Source organism: Salvia hispanica, chromosome 4 (genome assembly GCF_023119035.1).
Source record: "Salvia hispanica cultivar TCC Black 2014 chromosome 4, UniMelb_Shisp_WGS_1.0, whole genome shotgun sequence".
NCBI classification, from domain to species: domain Eukaryota; kingdom Viridiplantae; phylum Streptophyta; class Magnoliopsida; order Lamiales; family Lamiaceae; genus Salvia; species Salvia hispanica.
In genome coordinates this window covers 32,761,258-32,778,648 of record NC_062968.1, presented here as the reverse complement: position 1 = coordinate 32,778,648, position 17,391 = coordinate 32,761,258, and the positions used below count along the sequence as shown (strand labels likewise).

The 17,391-nt window shown below is 35.9% G+C and overlaps 4 protein-coding genes across 8 annotated transcripts; 1 reads left to right on the top strand and 3 right to left on the bottom strand.

Moving 5' to 3' along the window:
* Positions 1–2,015: 2,015 nt before the first annotated feature.
* On the bottom strand, positions 2,016–5,448 carry LOC125221858 (probable serine/threonine-protein kinase At1g01540). Of its 5 annotated transcripts, none has more exons than XM_048124164.1 (9): positions 4,795–5,444; positions 4,203–4,513; positions 3,794–3,898; positions 3,592–3,714; positions 3,330–3,500; positions 3,099–3,255; positions 2,772–2,981; positions 2,499–2,674; positions 2,016–2,289 (listed from the first exon to the last, which is right to left on the bottom strand). In XM_048124164.1, the coding sequence occupies exons 1-8, from the start codon at positions 5,098–5,100 to the stop codon at positions 2,522–2,524; spliced, it is 1,536 nt and encodes a 511-aa protein (XP_047980121.1). In that variant the 5' UTR covers positions 5,101–5,444; the 3' UTR covers positions 2,016–2,289; positions 2,499–2,521. The 5 variants fall into 5 exon arrangements, with proteins under 5 accessions (XP_047980121.1, XP_047980120.1, XP_047980119.1 ...); XM_048124163.1 differs by lacking the exon at positions 2,016–2,289 and adding an exon at positions 2,326–2,354; XM_048124166.1 differs by lacking the exon at positions 2,016–2,289 and having other exon boundaries at positions 2,453–2,674; positions 2,772–2,848; positions 2,928–2,981; positions 4,795–5,448.
* Positions 5,449–5,860: 412 nt separating this feature from the next.
* On the bottom strand, positions 5,861–6,454 carry LOC125220927. Its single transcript, XM_048123055.1, has one exon. The coding sequence runs from the start codon at positions 6,452–6,454 to the stop codon at positions 5,861–5,863; it is 594 nt and encodes a 197-aa protein (XP_047979012.1).
* On the bottom strand, positions 6,451–7,158 carry LOC125220926. The gene has a single exon (XM_048123053.1). It carries the CDS (start codon positions 7,156–7,158, stop codon positions 6,451–6,453), a length of 708 nt encoding a protein of 235 aa, XP_047979010.1.
* A 4,329-nt stretch (positions 7,159–11,487) lies between these two features.
* Positions 11,488–15,701, top strand: LOC125223681. The gene is made up of 8 exons (XM_048126934.1): positions 11,488–11,756; positions 11,966–12,084; positions 12,369–12,440; positions 12,912–12,945; positions 13,116–14,532; positions 14,617–14,856; positions 15,108–15,311; positions 15,421–15,701. The coding sequence occupies exons 2-7, from the start codon at positions 11,975–11,977 to the stop codon at positions 15,167–15,169; spliced, it is 1,935 nt and encodes a 644-aa protein (XP_047982891.1). The 5' UTR covers positions 11,488–11,756; positions 11,966–11,974; the 3' UTR covers positions 15,170–15,311; positions 15,421–15,701.
* The last annotated feature ends 1,690 nt before the right edge of the window (positions 15,702–17,391 follow it).

The following is a 17,391-nucleotide window of genomic DNA, read 5'->3' as shown; positions in this document are numbered from 1 at the left end:
ATTCATAGTCATTTTGTTTATAATTTTTTATATAATAATATTGTTTCTAATTTCATTTAATTAATTTATAATCTAACATTAATTTTTTAAAATATTTTAATCTGTGCATCGCACAGGCGTGATACTAGTTGCGATAAACTTTCACTTTTATAAGATATATTTATCTGCAAATTTATAAACTTTAATCAAATTCCAATATATATTTGTAAATTTCCAAACAATTAAGTTGATATAATTTTACAATTAATTAATATTTGGATTTTAATACTGATTTAATATAAATTAAGTACTCCATAATAGTACGAAGTTGTGTCATTGCCTAATGTGTGACGTTTTATTTTATCTCAATAATATCACGTAAATAAATTATAAACTATAAATCTTGATTAATTACAAAATTTGAACAAATCTTAATCTATGCATGGAATTTAAAGTCGGTACACCCCTTTCATGTAATTTAACACCAAAACTTAAATAAGCTTTGTCTTCTTTTGTATATATGGGAACGTGATTGTTAACTAGCAGTAGTAATTATCAATCCAAAATTGAGACCTATTTTTAACCATTAGATTAGAAGATCTTATGGTTGATATAATATCAAGCGTAATATATTTTAAATTTAAATAATTATTAATTAAATTAAAAAGATATTAATGTCAAATCTTATATGTAGTAATTATAACTAACTACTTTCTCTCTCCTCAAAATCATCTCAAATCTTTAAATTTACGTAACTCTCTCAATTTAAATTATATTTTTGCAAAAAATATATCAAATTAAAGATAATTTAATAAGGATTCCAACGAGATCTCAATTGCATATGTTCCGACGATGTTCGGGTGATGAAATTTGATAAATTATATTTCAATTTTCGTACATGTTGATAAGCAGTTTTTATCAACAAATGCAACAAAAAATCTCAATATATTGTAGGCAAAATCTCAATATTATGCATGTCCAATTTCAATAAAAATGTGTTGCTATTTTCTTGTCACTGTGTTGATATTCTAATGTCATATTGTTGATATTTGTAATACACAATGTTGATATAAAAAAACACTCACGAAAATTATCATATGATAACATAATGACGATATTACCCTTTTGTTGATATTTTGTCTACTATTTATTGAGATTTGTGAGCTTTAATCTCATCCACTCATTTTAAAATCCAAGGGTGGAGATTTAGTCTTGATTTTGGATTATGGTGCTATAAGCATTAGAATAAGACCCTGCTCTATAGCACCTAATTTTTGTAATTATATTTCCTACATAGTAGCATTAGTATATTTGTGCATATAAAGTTAGAATTTTAATGTAAGAATAGGGCATAGGGCATGAAGTATGAGAGACTCCTACTTCTAAAAACGGAGGGAGACATTGGTAACTAAAACACACCCAGAAAAAGAAAATTTCCAAGAATATACATGTATGAAACTACATATTTGAGGATATTAAGTGAACAAAATTTGATGAGTGATACTCATATAACAACATGCATCTTCCCCATGAACAACCATTCATCAGTAGGTGAGTCTGGTCGTTACACCACTAGCATATAAGAAAATTCAAAATTTTGATTATTTCAGTTCGGTTTCTTTGGGTGACATAGTCTTAATTGATTCCTTTTCAATAAAAAACAATTACTAATATGATATGAGATGGTTCGAATTTACAAAAAACTGAACAAAAAAAACAAATACTCGCCACCATATTAATGTTTGTCAAGTTTTTGTTACTTATGTATTGATTCACGATTTTCTTATTAAATTACTTAATTACATATCCTTTTCTACATTTCCTCCTTTTCCAGTCCACCACCATACAATAATGCAGAAAAGTCATTTTTCCAATAGTCGATAATAGTAAACCATAACATGTGCAGATTTGCAAAGAAAACGCAGCATAACCCGCCCTATAAAATCCATTTGCCAGCTTGCAATTTCATTCCTATAAGCATATATATCCTCATTTAGTATGAGACAGAACATGTGAATGCATAGCTAAGATTGTCGTAGATCAACAAGGACAAGAACTGGCTTTATGACAATAACATGTATGGAACATTCAATTTTTACCAAAAATATCTCACCTAAATTAGTTACTCAGTAGCAGTCATCCAACATGAGATGCAATAATACACAATATTTCATCTACACTGTTCTCCTAAATATAATCCCACAAGCAATGCCAAATACACTGCCCAAGCGTGATAGGAGCACTGTTATATTATGAATACCTTACTTGAACGTCTCGTCGAGGCTGAGTACGTATTGCCATTCTCGTTGTCTGAAACTTCCATCCTTAGTTAAGCCGAAAGAAATGTGAAACAAACAAATTGCCACGGTTTCTTTCTATAAAGAGTCAAGAATAAATCATTCATTTCACAAGTGCTAGTTAACAATGCTTTAGGCACTAACTACAGAAAAAAATTGGTGATAGAGGATAAGAATGGAACTGATTGAAACGGCATAAATAAGCACGAGGAATTTTCATACATAGCAAGTACCGAATCCGCGTACTATCTCCAACTAACTGGTGCGTGATGGTTCCCACTGCTGTCTCCTTCAACATTATCAGATGTACCTTTGCTGCTTTGTTTGTTAGTCAGCTCTGAACCTTGATGACTTTCTTCCCGGTGAGAACTCAGAGATTCACGAGCAATTCGTTTCTCCTGAATTCAACAGTTTGATAAACACAGGAAGATCAACATTAGCACATAGGACCATTTCTTCCTATGCGTCTAACTTGAGATGATTTTTAAGGCATACCTCACGAGACAGCAAGTCCTCGGATTCCAACATGTGTATTACATGGCCCATTTTTGGCCTCTTCTGGGCATCCGGGTCTACACATTTAAGGGCAATCAAGATCAGACGTTTGAGAGCTTTTGAATCAGGTCTTTCAGGCAATTTGGGATCCACCACCTCCTCTGACTTTCTGCTTCCAACCATCATTTTCAGCCAATCAACCAGATTAACCTGTAATTATGTCCTCACTTATCAGTGAGAGTTGCAAATAATAGTCGTGTCTTATAAACATTAATAAACAATAATCGCAAAACAGCAGACATTTCTCAGGATTTTATAATGACTAACCTCTCCCTGCGGCCGGCTATAATCAACAGGAGATCTTCCAGTTATAACCTCCATAATTAGTATCCCGAAGCTATATATATCACTCTTCTCATTCAGCATGCCAGTGCAAGCATATTCTGGAGCAACATATCTTGTAGAAGAATGATTGAACTTATCACTACCCAAATCAGCTTAGCTTCATCTCATCTCAAAAATAAAAATAAAAATAAAAAAAAGGAAATGTTAACTAACCCAAATGTTCCCATTACTCGAGTCGTCACATATGAGCTTTCTGAATTCAAGAGCTTAGCCAGCCCAAAATCTGACAATTTAGGATACCATTGACGGTCTAGTAATATGTTGCTGGACTTGATATCACGGTGAACAACCTTTGGCTCAAGACCTTCGTGTAAGTAAGCCAAGCTGCCAAAGAGACGATTTGAAGATTGGTAAATAGTCAAAACTAAGCTGCACATTGCAAAGAGATCATACTAATTTCAGACCAGATATATACCCTTTTGCAGTTCCTAGAATAATATTCACACGGATATCCCATGTCAAGGGGCTGACTTCCCCAACATCTCCGTGAAGCCATTGGTCCAAATTTCCATTATCTACATATTCATAAACTAGCATCCTGTATATAGAATATATGCATTAGAACAAAATGATGCTCAAGTGTAAATCAACTAGCAAAACAGAATAAGTAATGATACCTATAAGCCCCTTCCACACAGTAGCCAAACAACCTAACAAGATTCTTGTGTCTGACTCGCCCGATGGCTTCAACCTCTACCTTGAACTCCTTTTCAGCCTGACCCCTGTTAAGAATGGCTGACTATGGCTTAGCTCACAAGCAAAATGATATAGCACATTCACGTCTTGGAGAAATTAAAACTTCAAGAGCTACAACTGAAAAGTGATCAAGATTTCCAGGGAAGAAGGAACAAGCGAGATAAAGATATCCACGACAAGTAAGCTTAGAAATTCTCTACCCCCAACGATAAAGATAAACATGACAGGTGAAATTGCAGGAAACATCTCAATGCTCAAGCGTTTGCTTTCCATTATAGTGCACTGTGCAAATACGTTCAAGAATAGAAGCAAACAGAAGAATATTCTCACTTGTTATTCAGCAAGTTCTTTATAGCAATTTTCGTGTTATCAGCCAATACACCGTAATACACAATACCATATCCCCCTTCCCCGATCACATTCTCATCTGCCAATCCATTCGAGGCTGCCTCAAGTTCTCTTAGAGTATACCACCTTCCCCACCCCAAATGTGACACCTCCGGCAACGACCCACTACCTCCACCAAACGACCCCGTGTCAGCCCCACTTGTGGCCCTGCTCTCGCCACTCGATGCTCCTCGATCAGAAAACACCACCCTGTGCTCCACTTTCCCCATATCAATTTGTATTTCAGGGACAGCCTAAAAATGAGCACAAAAACCAATCTAAGCAACATAAAGAAGCTGTATTTGTTTCATAATAAGTGGATTAGAAACAGATAAATCCGCATTCAATTTCCCAATCCAACAGCTTGAGCATAAAAACTTACTAAATGAAAAGCTAAGTAACTCACTTCATTAAAAAGTATACCTTTCTCAATCCAACAGTAAGATACTAAATTTTAGGGGGAACATAGTGAAAATTAAAAAATACCGTTGTAATTAAATCGAATTGAACAAATTAGATCTCGAAATCATTATACCTGAGGACCAATCGGGCGGTGATCGGCGGCGGCAGAGACGGAGGAATCGTGGACGATCTCCTGGATTTCCTTGGACACGACGGGAGTAAACTCGGCGGCGCCGGAGATCTTTCCCTTCCTACCACCCTTGCCCTTGCCGCTGCTGCTGCGGCGGCGAAAGGCGGTGATGCAGAGCGACAACAGGAAGAGGATCAGCACAATCACAGCTCCGACTACTATCCCGATCACCACCCATAGGTGTAGGCCGAAGATCGAGGTCTTCTTCGAGAGCTCCGTGTTCACAAACGCCGCATCGTAGACCGTCATCTCCGCCGCGAATCGCGCAGTGCGTGTTTAGTGTGAGATTGGTGAGAGAAGTGGTGAAACCGACATGCACAATGAGAATGGAGCAGGAGCGCGGAAATCTCGATTTGCTATGTTTAAGCTCAATTGAGTGTTCATAAACGTAGATTTCGGTTGAGAATGGATTCTCGGCGGCTTCGCCCGTAGATTTGGCAGAAATTGTTGATTTTGGAAAGGCTCCCGCCGGTGAAGTAATTCGCCGGCGAGCTTCTCTGTGTGTGTGTGTGAGAGAGAGAGAGAGAGAGAGAGAGAGAATCTATAGCTATACTGTACTTGAAATGTGCGTGTCTGTCGAGTGTTAATTCTCACTGTCGAAAAGGAAAAGTGTTCACTTTTGTTGTGCTAGCAATTCTTTTTCCTATTTTTATAAATAATTCCACCGAATTCATTTATATATTCGTATACTAATTTTGGTATATTTACCAACTTTCATAGCAAAAAGAAACCAAATAAGTAATTCATTTTAGGGCCATCCACAGTAGGACTCCTTAAGCGACGCCCTATGCACCACCATGTCAGCATTTTATCCTCCTTCTATTCCATCTGCAGTGGAGCGGACTATAGCCCGCTTTAAACAACGCCCTAAGCATTTTTCTATTATTTGAATATTTAAATACTTCAAAATTTGGAAAACTAACTTCATTTCATTAAAATTCAAACATTACACTACGAAAAAAAAAAAACTACAATTTCTCAACAGCGGTGGTTGCGGTTCCAAACTTCTTCAATCATGTCGGTCATGAGCTGAGTATGGTCTTGTTGGTTGCATTGAGGCTTGTCGCTGTAGAACCACACCGAAGCCAGTCGGTAATCCTCGAGTGACAGGCAAGGTCGCCGTGCTGGAGCTAGATCCGGCTTCATCATCCAACCAATTGGTGACATGTCCACGTTCTTGTTCGACTATCATGTTATGCATGATGATGCACGCATACATGACGTCGGCGATGACGTCCTTGTACCAGAAACGCGCCGGACCTTTCACGATTGCCCACCGCGATTGGAGCACCCCAAAAGCCCGCTCCACATCCTTTCGCACGGACTCCTGCTTTGCCGCAAACAAGACTCTCCTCTCACCAATTGGGCAGCTGATCGTCTTAAAAAAAACAGGCCACCTAGGGTATATGCCATCGGCCAAGTAGTACCCCATATGATGTGTGCGGCCGTTGGCAGTGAACTGAATGGCAGGACCGCGACCCCTGCACTGATCGGCGAATATGGTGGACGAGTTGAGGACGTTGATGTCGTTGTTCGACCCGGCTACACCAAAGTAGGCATGCCGGATCCAGAGGCGGTGGTCGGCGACGGCTTCTAGGATCATCGTCGGGTGTTTGCCCTTGTAGCCAGCGCTAGTAAATTGGCCTCTCCAGGCCGTCGGGCAATTCTTCCACTGCCAGTGCATACAGATCGATGCTCCACTAGCATCCCGGAAAGCCGTGCACCGTCTCGTGCATCCGCATCAGAGCTCTGGCAATCGTCAGGAATCGGGCGTCGCAAATATGTGTCGCCAAAAGCCTCCACAACTAACTTACAAAATTTCTTCAGACATTCGCGGCCAGTTGTATCCCCGACGTGGAGGTACTCGTCGAACATATCCGCTGTTGTGCCGTAGGCCAACTGACGGATCGCAACCGTGCACTTCTGCAAAGGCGTAAGTCCGGGTCTGCCGATCCCGTCTTCCCGATACTGGAAGTACTCATCACGACCCTCCAACATGTGCACAATGCGGAGAAAAAGATCTCGGCTCATTCTAAAACGGCGGTGAAAAATATTCGGGCCCCACCTTGGATTCTCGGCAAAATAATCTGCGAACAAACGTTCGTGCGCTACGTCGTGATCGCGGGGGACAAACGTCCGACGTCGTATCGGGTGAGGGACCCGCACCTCTACCTCCGCCGCCGCCTGCTCCCGCTGCATTTGTGCCAAGCATTCCGTCTTGGCTTCATTAACGGCATCGAACAAGGCTCGAGTCAAGGCTCGTCTGCAGCCATCCGATGTACTCAAATCGTAGTCGTCGGGATTCATTTTTGAGTCGATGAGAGAGAATAATTGAAGAGAAACTGAAGAGATGTGAAATTGGAGTGTGTGAAATGGTAGTGAATAGTAGTGTTTAAATAAGAAAAAAAATTGAAAAAATTATAAAAAAAAAAAAAGGAAACGTGTGCCCATCGTCTGTGACCCATCGTCCGCGTCGTCCACAGTGGCGGACAATGCGACGGACGATGGATATCCGCCGCGCATCGTCCGCGGACGATCTATCGGGCGCAGACGATGGTTAACCCATCGTCTGCGATGCTGCAGTAGCGGACGATGCAACTCGTGAAACGTTTTGAAAATGAAAGAGTATCATCATTTATTGATGTACTATGGTTGTTTTCCATTAGTATTGGTGTAATCATATTTATAAATTTTTTGCATACGAATGAAAAGAAAGAAATTCAAAATTGTGAGGTGATTTTTCTGTCATTATGTCATGATAAATTTACAACAAAAAACGCATTGTAATACGCTATGATAATGGGGGGGTTTTTTTTATCTAAAATAAAAAATCAAATTACCCGATATTGCACAGGAATGATTTTACTCATAATTTTGGGCTAAGGATTCCTTTACATAATTTGAGTTAAAATGATGGAATATCCAAGTCTGACATGATTTGAGTATCAATAATAAATTAAATAAACTGATTGTGTCCGATAAATAATTTGAGTTCGTGTTTGAAGATATTTATGTAGTTATCTTTATCTAATTGTTTAAACTTAGTAGTAGGATTATTAAACTCGAGTGCAAATAGTATTCAAATTTATTTGTTTTGTTTATTGACAAATCTACCTTCAACGGTCGGTTAATGAATTGACACACTTCCAGCTACTTCGGGTATGGTTCATTTGCCAACGCCAAAACATTAAATAAACTTTTTATTTATTTGTTTGTTTTTGATGAAGAAAATAAGCATATCAACATTGGCTTTGGTAATCCTAGTCATTGGTTGGAGGGATTACGACTTAACAGACAGCGGGTCGCGGGTTGATTTCTGTTTCAGTTTCGATCTCAACTTTTGTGTTTTACTGTTACATTTTGTACTCCTTCCGTCCCAGCTAAGATGACCCTTTTCATTTTTTGCACGTGTTTTGTAAAAATCATACTCTTTTGATTCCATAGTAATACAGTCATTTTCTCTTTTAGTAAAAGTCAACACATTTTTCCACGCCTACTTTACTTTTCTTACTTTTTTCACTCTTCATCTCTATACATTTTTCATTTTTCACTTTATTCTTCCTTTACTTAACTCACCTAACACAATTTTTCTTAATCTCCATGCCGAAAAGAAACGCCTCCATTACTATAAAACGGAGGGAGTAATAAATAGTTAAAGTTAAGAGAAAGTAATTTAAGAGAGAGAATAATATGAAAGAGACTTTCTTCTACATTATTCTCTCTCTTACTTTACTTTTTCTCCATTTTAACTATTTATTACTCCCTCTGTCCCATTAGAAATGCAACGTTTTCCTTTTTAGGTTGTCCCACTAAAAATGAAACGTTTCCTAAAATGGAAATATCACTCTCTCTACTTTTTTCCTCTCTCTTACTTTACTCTCTAACCCATTAACTCACAAAACAACACTTGCATAAAATCCTGTACCGGAAACCAGATGTTTCATATTTATTGGGACGGAGGAAATATGATTTTTCTAAAACACATGTAAAAAATAAAAGGGATCATCTAAATGGGACAACCGGAGTACTCATTTAAGATTTTAAGCCTATTTTCTACGAGATCTCAACATAATAGTCAAAATATCAAAATATAGGAGTGCGTACATACACAAACTTAACTCAAGCAATATGTTATTAGAACAGAGAAGTCTAACTATAAAAATATTACTACACTCTTTTTCCATTAAAAATGAAACGTTTTAATTTTTTAGTTATTCCATTTAAAATAAAATATTTCTTAAATAAAACAACACCATCTTTATTCTCTCTTTCTTTTTTATCTCTCTTACTTTATTTTTTATAATTAACTTACAAAACAATACTACTAAAATCTTATGCCTAACACATAAATGTTTCATATTTAAAAAAATATAGAGAGTATAGAAAATCCATGCATATCAAAGAGCGCTCAATTATTTTTGTTGTATATTATAGGAGTAGCTGTATAACATAATAAAAAATTATATTCATCTGTAAAGTTAAACTACTGTGTAATATTTTTCTAGTTTTCATAATTTTGATTGTTCTCTATTTGATTAAAAAGCAAATAAACACTATAGTTTAATTATTAAGGAATTAAACTGTTTTCCTAGTTAAAATCTTAACAAACAATGAACATTTAATACATCCTCCGTTTTTTAAAAGTATAAATTTTTGAACAGTACGAGTTTTAATGTAAACTTGAAAAAATAAGAAAGACGTAGAAGAAAAAGTTTGTTAGTGGACTTGAATGAGTTTATTGAACGAAAATAGAAAAATGTGACAAGATTTAATGGACGGAGGAAATAATATTTTTCTTTATTTTTTCAGTTATGAATTGATTATTTGAGATGCGGAAATTTTTTAATACGGTATAGTTTTAGTTAACTCCTTGTAGCAAAAGGTGATGCGGTCACCCTGGCCGCCCCCACACCCCGGCCCGACAGTTTGTGAGGGGGTTCAATCATGGTACACAACGGCCCGTTAGAGAGGAGACCTTCAACCCACTGTCCTGACAGAAGCCCATCTCCCAAGGCCTCACACTTGTGCCTGAGAGATGGAAGCTCCCACACGCCAGTAGTGGGATTCGAACCCAGCTCCTTGTAGCAATATCTGCTCCCCCGGAACCAACTGCGCTAAGCCCCTGTGGGCAGTTTTAGTTAACTCCTAGTGATCATTTGTAGGGGTGGTGAGTCTAAAAAAAACATTAATATGTTAAGAAGTTTTTGGCATGGTCGAAGATGTAGTCTTTATGCATATTTTCACCCCCCCTATACATCTTCTTTAGAGGCACATGATTTGGATAATGTTCTTAAATAATAAGACAAAACATATTTAGAGGTTTTTGTATTAAAAATTTCATTTAATTAGGTTTTTATAACAATTTTTTTAGTTTATTAAGTACATGTGTCAAGATACTTTGTTTCATTAGACTTTTTTACCATTTTTTGTTTCATTAGTTCATTATACTAATACATTTTGATTTAGGAGATTCCTTGGTTGGATATTATTTAATGAATTTTAGATTTTAATTAATTTGTTTTGTTAATTAAATTTATTTTTATATTAATTCAGTTATATCAATTCAAAAATTATTGAAAAATGGTAGATTTACAAGTTGATAAAGGGCAATATTAATTATTTTTCATTTTTTCAATAGTTTTTGAGTTGATTTTGCAACTTAAATAAGAAAAAAATATATTAATACAAATAAATTAATTAAATTCTAAAGTACATTAAATAAAATATTCAACCAAATTTAAAATATAAATATAAAAACCTCTCAAAATAAATGCTATAGTATAACTGTATAAGGAATTAATGAATTTTTTTTTTATAAAAGGACTTAATTAATAAGACCAAATGCGTCAGTGTAAAGATATAATGGATCAAAAATAATAAAACAAACTATATATGTTAATGTACGGTCATCTATGCATTTTTGCTTTAGAATAATGATCTACCATCAGTTGTTTAGATCTGTTAACAACAACAATATCACAATACTACTACTACTAAAATGAACCAACTAATTATTGATTAACATCTTTGCAATTACATATTTTTGTAATTAAAATTTTAGCGAAAAAAAAATTAAAATTCACTTCGAACATTTTGCTTTAAGTAGTCTCCAAACTAATCGTATTACTTATGTTCAAAAATTTTACACTCCTATTGGTTTAAAAATTGTGAAAATAATATCTTAAATATTTACCTAAAAATAAATTACAATTATAATGATCAAAATTAAAAGAATTTGAACTATTACTAAACTCACTTGTATCCATACGATCCACATTTTTTATTTTTATTTAAAATCGATATACTTTTTCACTAGTACGAAAAATTAAAAACTTCAATTTTATCGATGGACCGAAAATTATATCTTGAAAATAAATATTGTCATTATGTACTTCTTGGTATGTTTTAAATTTTTGGCACAAAAGATAAATAAATATTTAGATACATGATCATTATTAGGAGGCTTGATTAGATAGTGTATTTTCTAATTTTTGGATATATGAAGTATAAACAAAATAATATTATTCCCCAAAATATTAAAAAATGACCCAACCACATTACCTAAAATACGAAATACTCCGTCTATTTCAAAATTAGGAAAAAAAAAAAAGAGATCATTAATCTCATTTATATGTTCACTCGTAAAAATCTTGGACTGCTTAAACCCTATCGCGTCTCTGTCAATTTCCTTCCCTTCTTCTCTCCGGCGATATCTCAAACTCACACAGTTTCCGATTCCCTTTATATATATCAGCATCTCTTTCTCCATCTTTCTCTCGGCTCAAGGACTGCCACCACCCGCGGTTGCCGATCGCTATCCCGCTGCCAATCGATCCTCGCGGCGTGATTCCTCCTGCCGCGCCACTGCTTTTCAGCACCTAATCCCCCTCTCACTCTCTCTCTCGGTATTGAATAGTAAACCCAAAAGATATCATAGTCTGCTAATTGATTTCTGCTTCTCTAAATTACTAATTTAAAGAGAAATTGAAATTGTTGATTGTTATAATCTGCAACTGCATCTGTTTTTTGTTGGTATCCCCACGAGAGAAAACAATTACCTGACGCTTCGATCTGATTTCATTATTCTTGTGATTTTGTCGAAATTGCTCAACAGTTGGATACAATGGCTGAGGATTTTGTGGGACCACTGGAACAGGAATGCTATAATGATGATGTGAGAGTACAAGCAGATCAAGTTGGGTGGCATGAGGCTGCAATGAGGCTCAAGCGCAGGTACCTCAATCTTCTAGGAGTAACTTTCTATTTTCTTTTGATTACTAAATTAATTTCTTAAGGTGGTGTTCGGTTTCCTAGATAAAATAATACTCCTACCAAGATATAATCTTGGATTAAGTTGTGAGATTATTTTAGTCATAGGACTAGGAGGTTAGCTATGACTAATTATCCTATCCATCTAGGATTGAATTGTGGGATTTAATCCCATGAACCAAACACACTATATATTAATCCAGGATACAATCTTGCAAACCAACATCCCCTAACTCTATTTTTGGCAGGTGGTTGATGGATCTACCTTTGTCCAAATCGGAGCAAAAGAGGATTGACAAATTACTGCCTCCCAATGATATGTATGTAAAAGTGCGCTTATTTGTGTTCTTATGCTCTTACTAAAGCATACATCATTTTTTCAATCAGGATATGATTGGTTCGTGATATCCTGTGTTTATCCTATTAAGATCAATAACATACATAATTATTGAAAGGAAAATTCTAAATTGTGTTGTTGGTATTATTGTGGTTAAAACAGTTATGGTCATCTGACCAAGTCTCTGTTTTTTCCTTTTTCCTGTAAGTGTGGTAGATTCAGCTGACTAAAAGGATGAAAACATCTTCTGTTTTTAGTTCAATTTGATTCTGGCAAGGCCAGGAGCTCATTGTAGATGTAGGAACTTTGGATTTAGTGTTGATATTGAATCTGTGGCGAACTAAGCTCTTATTCATTTAGGACTGAGCTGGTTGCATCCTCAAAACTTTTTGTTTGACTCCGTGACAATAAATGCAGTGATTACTTACTTCTTGTGTTGTCTTTGCACTTGCAGGATATTGCCTGAATCTTTCCTTAGAAAAGATGATGTAAGTATCCTGCTGCTCTATAAAGCGACTAGTAAGCTTTTATAGTATATGGGAGAAAAATTAAAATAAATTGGTTGACTTTTTAAATGCTGGTGGTAGGATGGTTGCCTTGTTGCATATTGAGGTTGTTTTTAGCTGATATCACAAGTAGTTTTTCACCTTAATTTTAGGGGGGTTATGAAGACATCAGGACTTGTATCGAGAAGGCTTTTGAAATTCCTAACAGCCAAGAGGATCATATTTTTGATCGAGATGGTGTAATACTACTTAATTCAAGTGATGGTTTTCAAGAGGTATCTTTCCTCTTGGAGGCTATGACTGATAAAGGCTTATGTTCCTTTGCCAGTATACTCACTGAGGGACTGGATATATTTGATCAGACAAATGGGGGTGTGATGAATACAATCAAAGAATTGCTTCCGAAGTTTATTGCTGACAAAAATGACATTTCCAGATCAAAGCTGAAAAGATGCTCACTACTATTAAGAGACCCGACTAATTTTGGGTGTAATATGACCATGCACTTCACTCCTGAATCCTGTTGTGTAGCTGCATTCAAGGTACTTGAGGAGCTAGAGCATTTCCCTTCTAGAGCACTACATGCAATGGTTAGGAAGCTGAAAGGTATTAAAGGACACATCCCTTGTCCTGTCATACGACCTACACGCACTAGGGATAAATTGGCCAAAATGGTGAGTATAGAGTTCACAAAGATGGTATCAAACATTGGAGGAGGAGATGAACCTCGAGAGGAATTGGTTGGGGCACTAGGAGTTGCAAGCTTAACTTTGAACCTAATATTGAACCGTCCAGTTATAAGAGACTTCGGGAGATTTTCACCACAGATGGTAGCGTTGCATAAAGATATAGCTAAAGCTATTCACGTATTAAACGAACTAAAGGACGTATTAAAATCATCCAAGGAAGGTCAGAGCATACTTGAATCGAGAAAAGTGCTGATGAGTAAAGTGCAGCCTTTGTTGGCTCCTCAGTTGAATTCGTATAGAGTGCCTATGTCAATACGGAATATATTGTTTGATTACCTTTATGAGTGCAGTGATATGGAGAATATCCCTGGGTGTTTGATAGAATCTCTTGACATAATCAATAATAGACCTCAACTTGGGTCTGCCAAAAAGAGTTCCTCTAAAGTTTTATCATCTTCCAAAGAGTTGATGAAAGAGGAAATAGAAAAGGAGGTGCAACTTCTCCTAAATATCAGTGCTCAAGCCAAAGAAGTTGTAGCGAACTTGCTTCCAGAACATAAATTTGATGAAGAATTTGTTCATTCAAACATGGAGGATTTCCATGGAAGCGATTCTCATCGTGTTTTTTGTGATCATCTGCAAATGGAGGATGATTTGCAGCATTTTGAATTTCATTCTTGTAGTTCATATGTCCAAACAGAAAGTATTGGGGAGACAAACCCGGAAGAGTTCAGTTTACCTGTTCACAGAAGTAAAAGAAATAAACGCTTACCTCCGTCTCCCAATAGTCAATGCTTGGGGAAAGAGTTTCCATCGGAATGTAAAGCTGAGGAATCAAAACCTGCTTGCTCTGATTCCGCAAAAGTGACAACTAAAGCTCGTATGTCTTTTCTGTCTCCCTCTCCTGCCAGAAAATCAAGCCACATTGAATATAAATATGAAGAAGCTACAAGTTTCTCTCCAGGAACAACTAAAAATGGATTTTCTGACATCAAAGTAGAAGAAACAGATATTGTTGATCAGCAGAGCAAGTCAGTTAATAGATACCTTGAGCTCCAAGAAGCATGTGATGCTACTAGTATTGCGGCCTATCATTTTGTGGGTTACATGCTGGACACACTAGCCAAGACCGAAGGTATAGAGCTGAACAAAGATGATAGATTTTATCTACGTAGCCGTACTCCAGTCCTTAAAGATACTGAAGGTAATTTTCTTTCAGTCATTTCTGCTTCATTAAAAAATAATGTTTGGTGTCATCTTTATATTATATGGATTTAACTCTCTGCAAAGAAGGGTGTCGTTGGATTTCTATGTACATTTGACAGCCCTTTTCCTCATCAACTATGCTATTATTATTTGTCTTGTTTTTCTTGCTTTTATCCCGAGTAAGAAAATCTACTTGTTCAATTGGCCTTAGTGGTTCTTGATCCTGTACTCTTATGATTTTTGCTGCAGAATTTTCGGACTCTGTGGTGTCCAAGTTCACTGAAATGTGGAAGAAGGCGCTTGAGTTGTAGGCCTTCACAAGTCTGTCAGTCACAAAATTGTCTTGTCTACCCATGAGGATACCAGGGCATACATATCATGATATCAAAGTAATCAAATGACTAGCCAATCCCCAAGTCGCTGCTTTCATTTTCATTTCCTTGTCAAATCATGGTATTATAACAGGCCGCCTTCTTCATTTTTAAGGGCTTGTGTATTGAAGATAGTGCCAGAATCTTACATAAAATGTCAAGTGGAAAGTAAAGTTTGTGATCATTTGCAGGACCAGGGTCTAATATGGAAGCTGTGAAGTTACAATCCTGGGAGTTTGTTAGGATGCAAGAACCATGGTAGAACGATCAGAATTCAGACATTTGTGTATTACAGTAGTAGTTATTTGTAGATTTTTACATTTAGATTTGCCTGAACTTGATTAGGTTGTCTGATCTAACAGGAAATCGATTAGGTTGTACCTTGTAACTTGATTCAGTTGTACCGTGTAAATTTGATGGAGCTTTGATGTAACTCGTAACAGGAAATGGTTTTAGCCATTTTGATTCATCATTGAACTTGCATCATCATTGGAGTATATTTTTTTTGGATTTATTAATTGTGATATGCAAAATACTGTTTATTATTGACAATATTTTTAAGAGATATTGGCACTTTATATGATAGAACTTTCAAAAAGTTGGGTTTTCTCACGATCTTTGAAATTAGCAAATAATATTACGAACTTTACCCTAAATTTGTTATTTGTCAACTAATGAAATTTTTTTGGCTATATTAATAGATTGAAGAACAATTTTGGAGATTGTACTTTAAGAAAAACTATCTATATTATTTGTCAATTTCGAAGTTTGTAGAAAAAATTTCAACGCTTTTTTAAGGCTCCATGATATTAAATGCCAATATCTGGATTAATCCGATCGGCAGAAAATCACCTATCTTTATATTACTGTGATAATTAAGTGGAAGAGTGTTGGTTTACGAATTACGATAACAAATTAACTAATGCCACTTTTGTTTTTTCTGTCCGTCGTGGTAAATTTGAATGTTATGCATCATATACACAATATTTCAATTGTTTGTTTTATCAAATTAAATCAATGCATTGTTAGTAATGTAGAAAATCACCTATCTTTAATTATTCGTGTCATAATTAAAGGGATTAGTTTAGGATAACTATTTATCTAGTGCCACTTTGTTCTTTCTCTGTTTCATGGTTTTATTGAATATTCTTTTGCGTCTACATATAGTACTTCATTTGCTTGTCCTATGATAGAAAATTATTGCATTGTTAGTAAAGTCATCATTAATATGTTATACAATCTAATCATTTACAATAATCGAGTATCTAATATAACAAATACTGGTATAGAGTTGCTGAATTCTGAAAGTATCTTATAATTAAACTACTCGAAAGAATGAATCCCTAAAAATAAATAACATCAAATTTAACTAAACAATGTGAGCTTTATGCTTTATCCCAGTAACATTTTACTAGAAATTTTGTAACGTTCCTATATGTAGTAGTAATAATATTATTGATATCAAAAAGTGACACACATGGTAAATTATTATCCATCCGTCTCTAAAAAATAAACAACGTTAATATGACACGAGTTTTAATATCCAATTGGTAAAGTAAGAGAAATATAAATAAAAAAGTGATTGAAGTATTGTTAGTAGAGAATGAGACCTACCTCATTAGAGAGAAAAAAGTTTTCTGAAAATATAATTGGTCTATTTTTAAGGGACATCCCAAAATGACAAATGTGGTCTAATTCTAAGAGAATTAGCAATTGAGGGCCGATGGAAGGGCCTTCCCCATTTGCCTCCATCGCCCCACCACTGCGGCGGAACGGCCGTCGATCGGCCCCCTCCCCTCTCCCCCAACAGGCCGATGTATCAGCCTTGGCCGATCCTATAGGGTCGTCGATTCGGCCTTCCATTGTGGTGAGAGGGCCGACGACCGACCCTATGATCTTTTTTTTGCTGAAATAGAAAAGAGAGAGAGAGAGAGAGAGGAAGAAGAAGAAAACCTGGAGGAGGAGGAGGATGAGGAGGAAGAAGAAGAAAATGCACTGGTTGAGGAATAAGAAAATGAAACCCTAATTTATATTTAAACTTTAAATTAATAGGCCAATGATTTTATTAAATAAATGGACAATAAATTAGTGGGCCAATAATTTTATTAAATAAATGGACAATAAATTAGAGATGGCCTAGTTTAGGTTTTCATTTAATTAAT

What these genes read in the sequence shown, in the direction of transcription:
- LOC125220926 (XM_048123053.1), bottom strand. Translation starts at nt 7,158, where the DNA reads ATGAATCCCGACGACTACGATTTGAGTACATCGGATGGCTGCAGACGA.
- LOC125221858 (XM_048124164.1), bottom strand. Translation starts at nt 5,100, where the DNA reads ATGACGGTCTACGATGCGGCGTTTGTGAACACGGAGCTCTCGAAGAAG. An exon ending in ACCGCCCGATTGGTCCTCAG is followed by an intron (nt 4,514 to 4,794) that starts GTATAATGATTT and finishes GCTCATTTTTAG; the next exon opens with GCTGTCCCTGAAATACAAAT. An exon ending in CGAGTAATGGGAACATTTGG is followed by an intron (nt 3,256 to 3,329) that starts GTTAGTTAACAT and finishes TGATTTGGGTAG; the next exon opens with TGATAAGTTCAATCATTCTT.
- LOC125223681 (XM_048126934.1), top strand. Translation starts at nt 11,975, where the DNA reads ATGGCTGAGGATTTTGTGGGACCACTGGAACAGGAATGCTATAATGAT. An exon ending in GCAATGAGGCTCAAGCGCAG is followed by an intron (nt 12,085 to 12,368) that starts GTACCTCAATCT and finishes TATTTTTGGCAG; the next exon opens with GTGGTTGATGGATCTACCTT. An exon ending in TTACTGCCTCCCAATGATAT is followed by an intron (nt 12,441 to 12,911) that starts GTATGTAAAAGT and finishes TTGCACTTGCAG; the next exon opens with GATATTGCCTGAATCTTTCC.
- LOC125220927 (XM_048123055.1), bottom strand. Translation starts at nt 6,454, where the DNA reads ATGATCCTAGAAGCCGTCGCCGACCACCGCCTCTGGATCCGGCATGCC.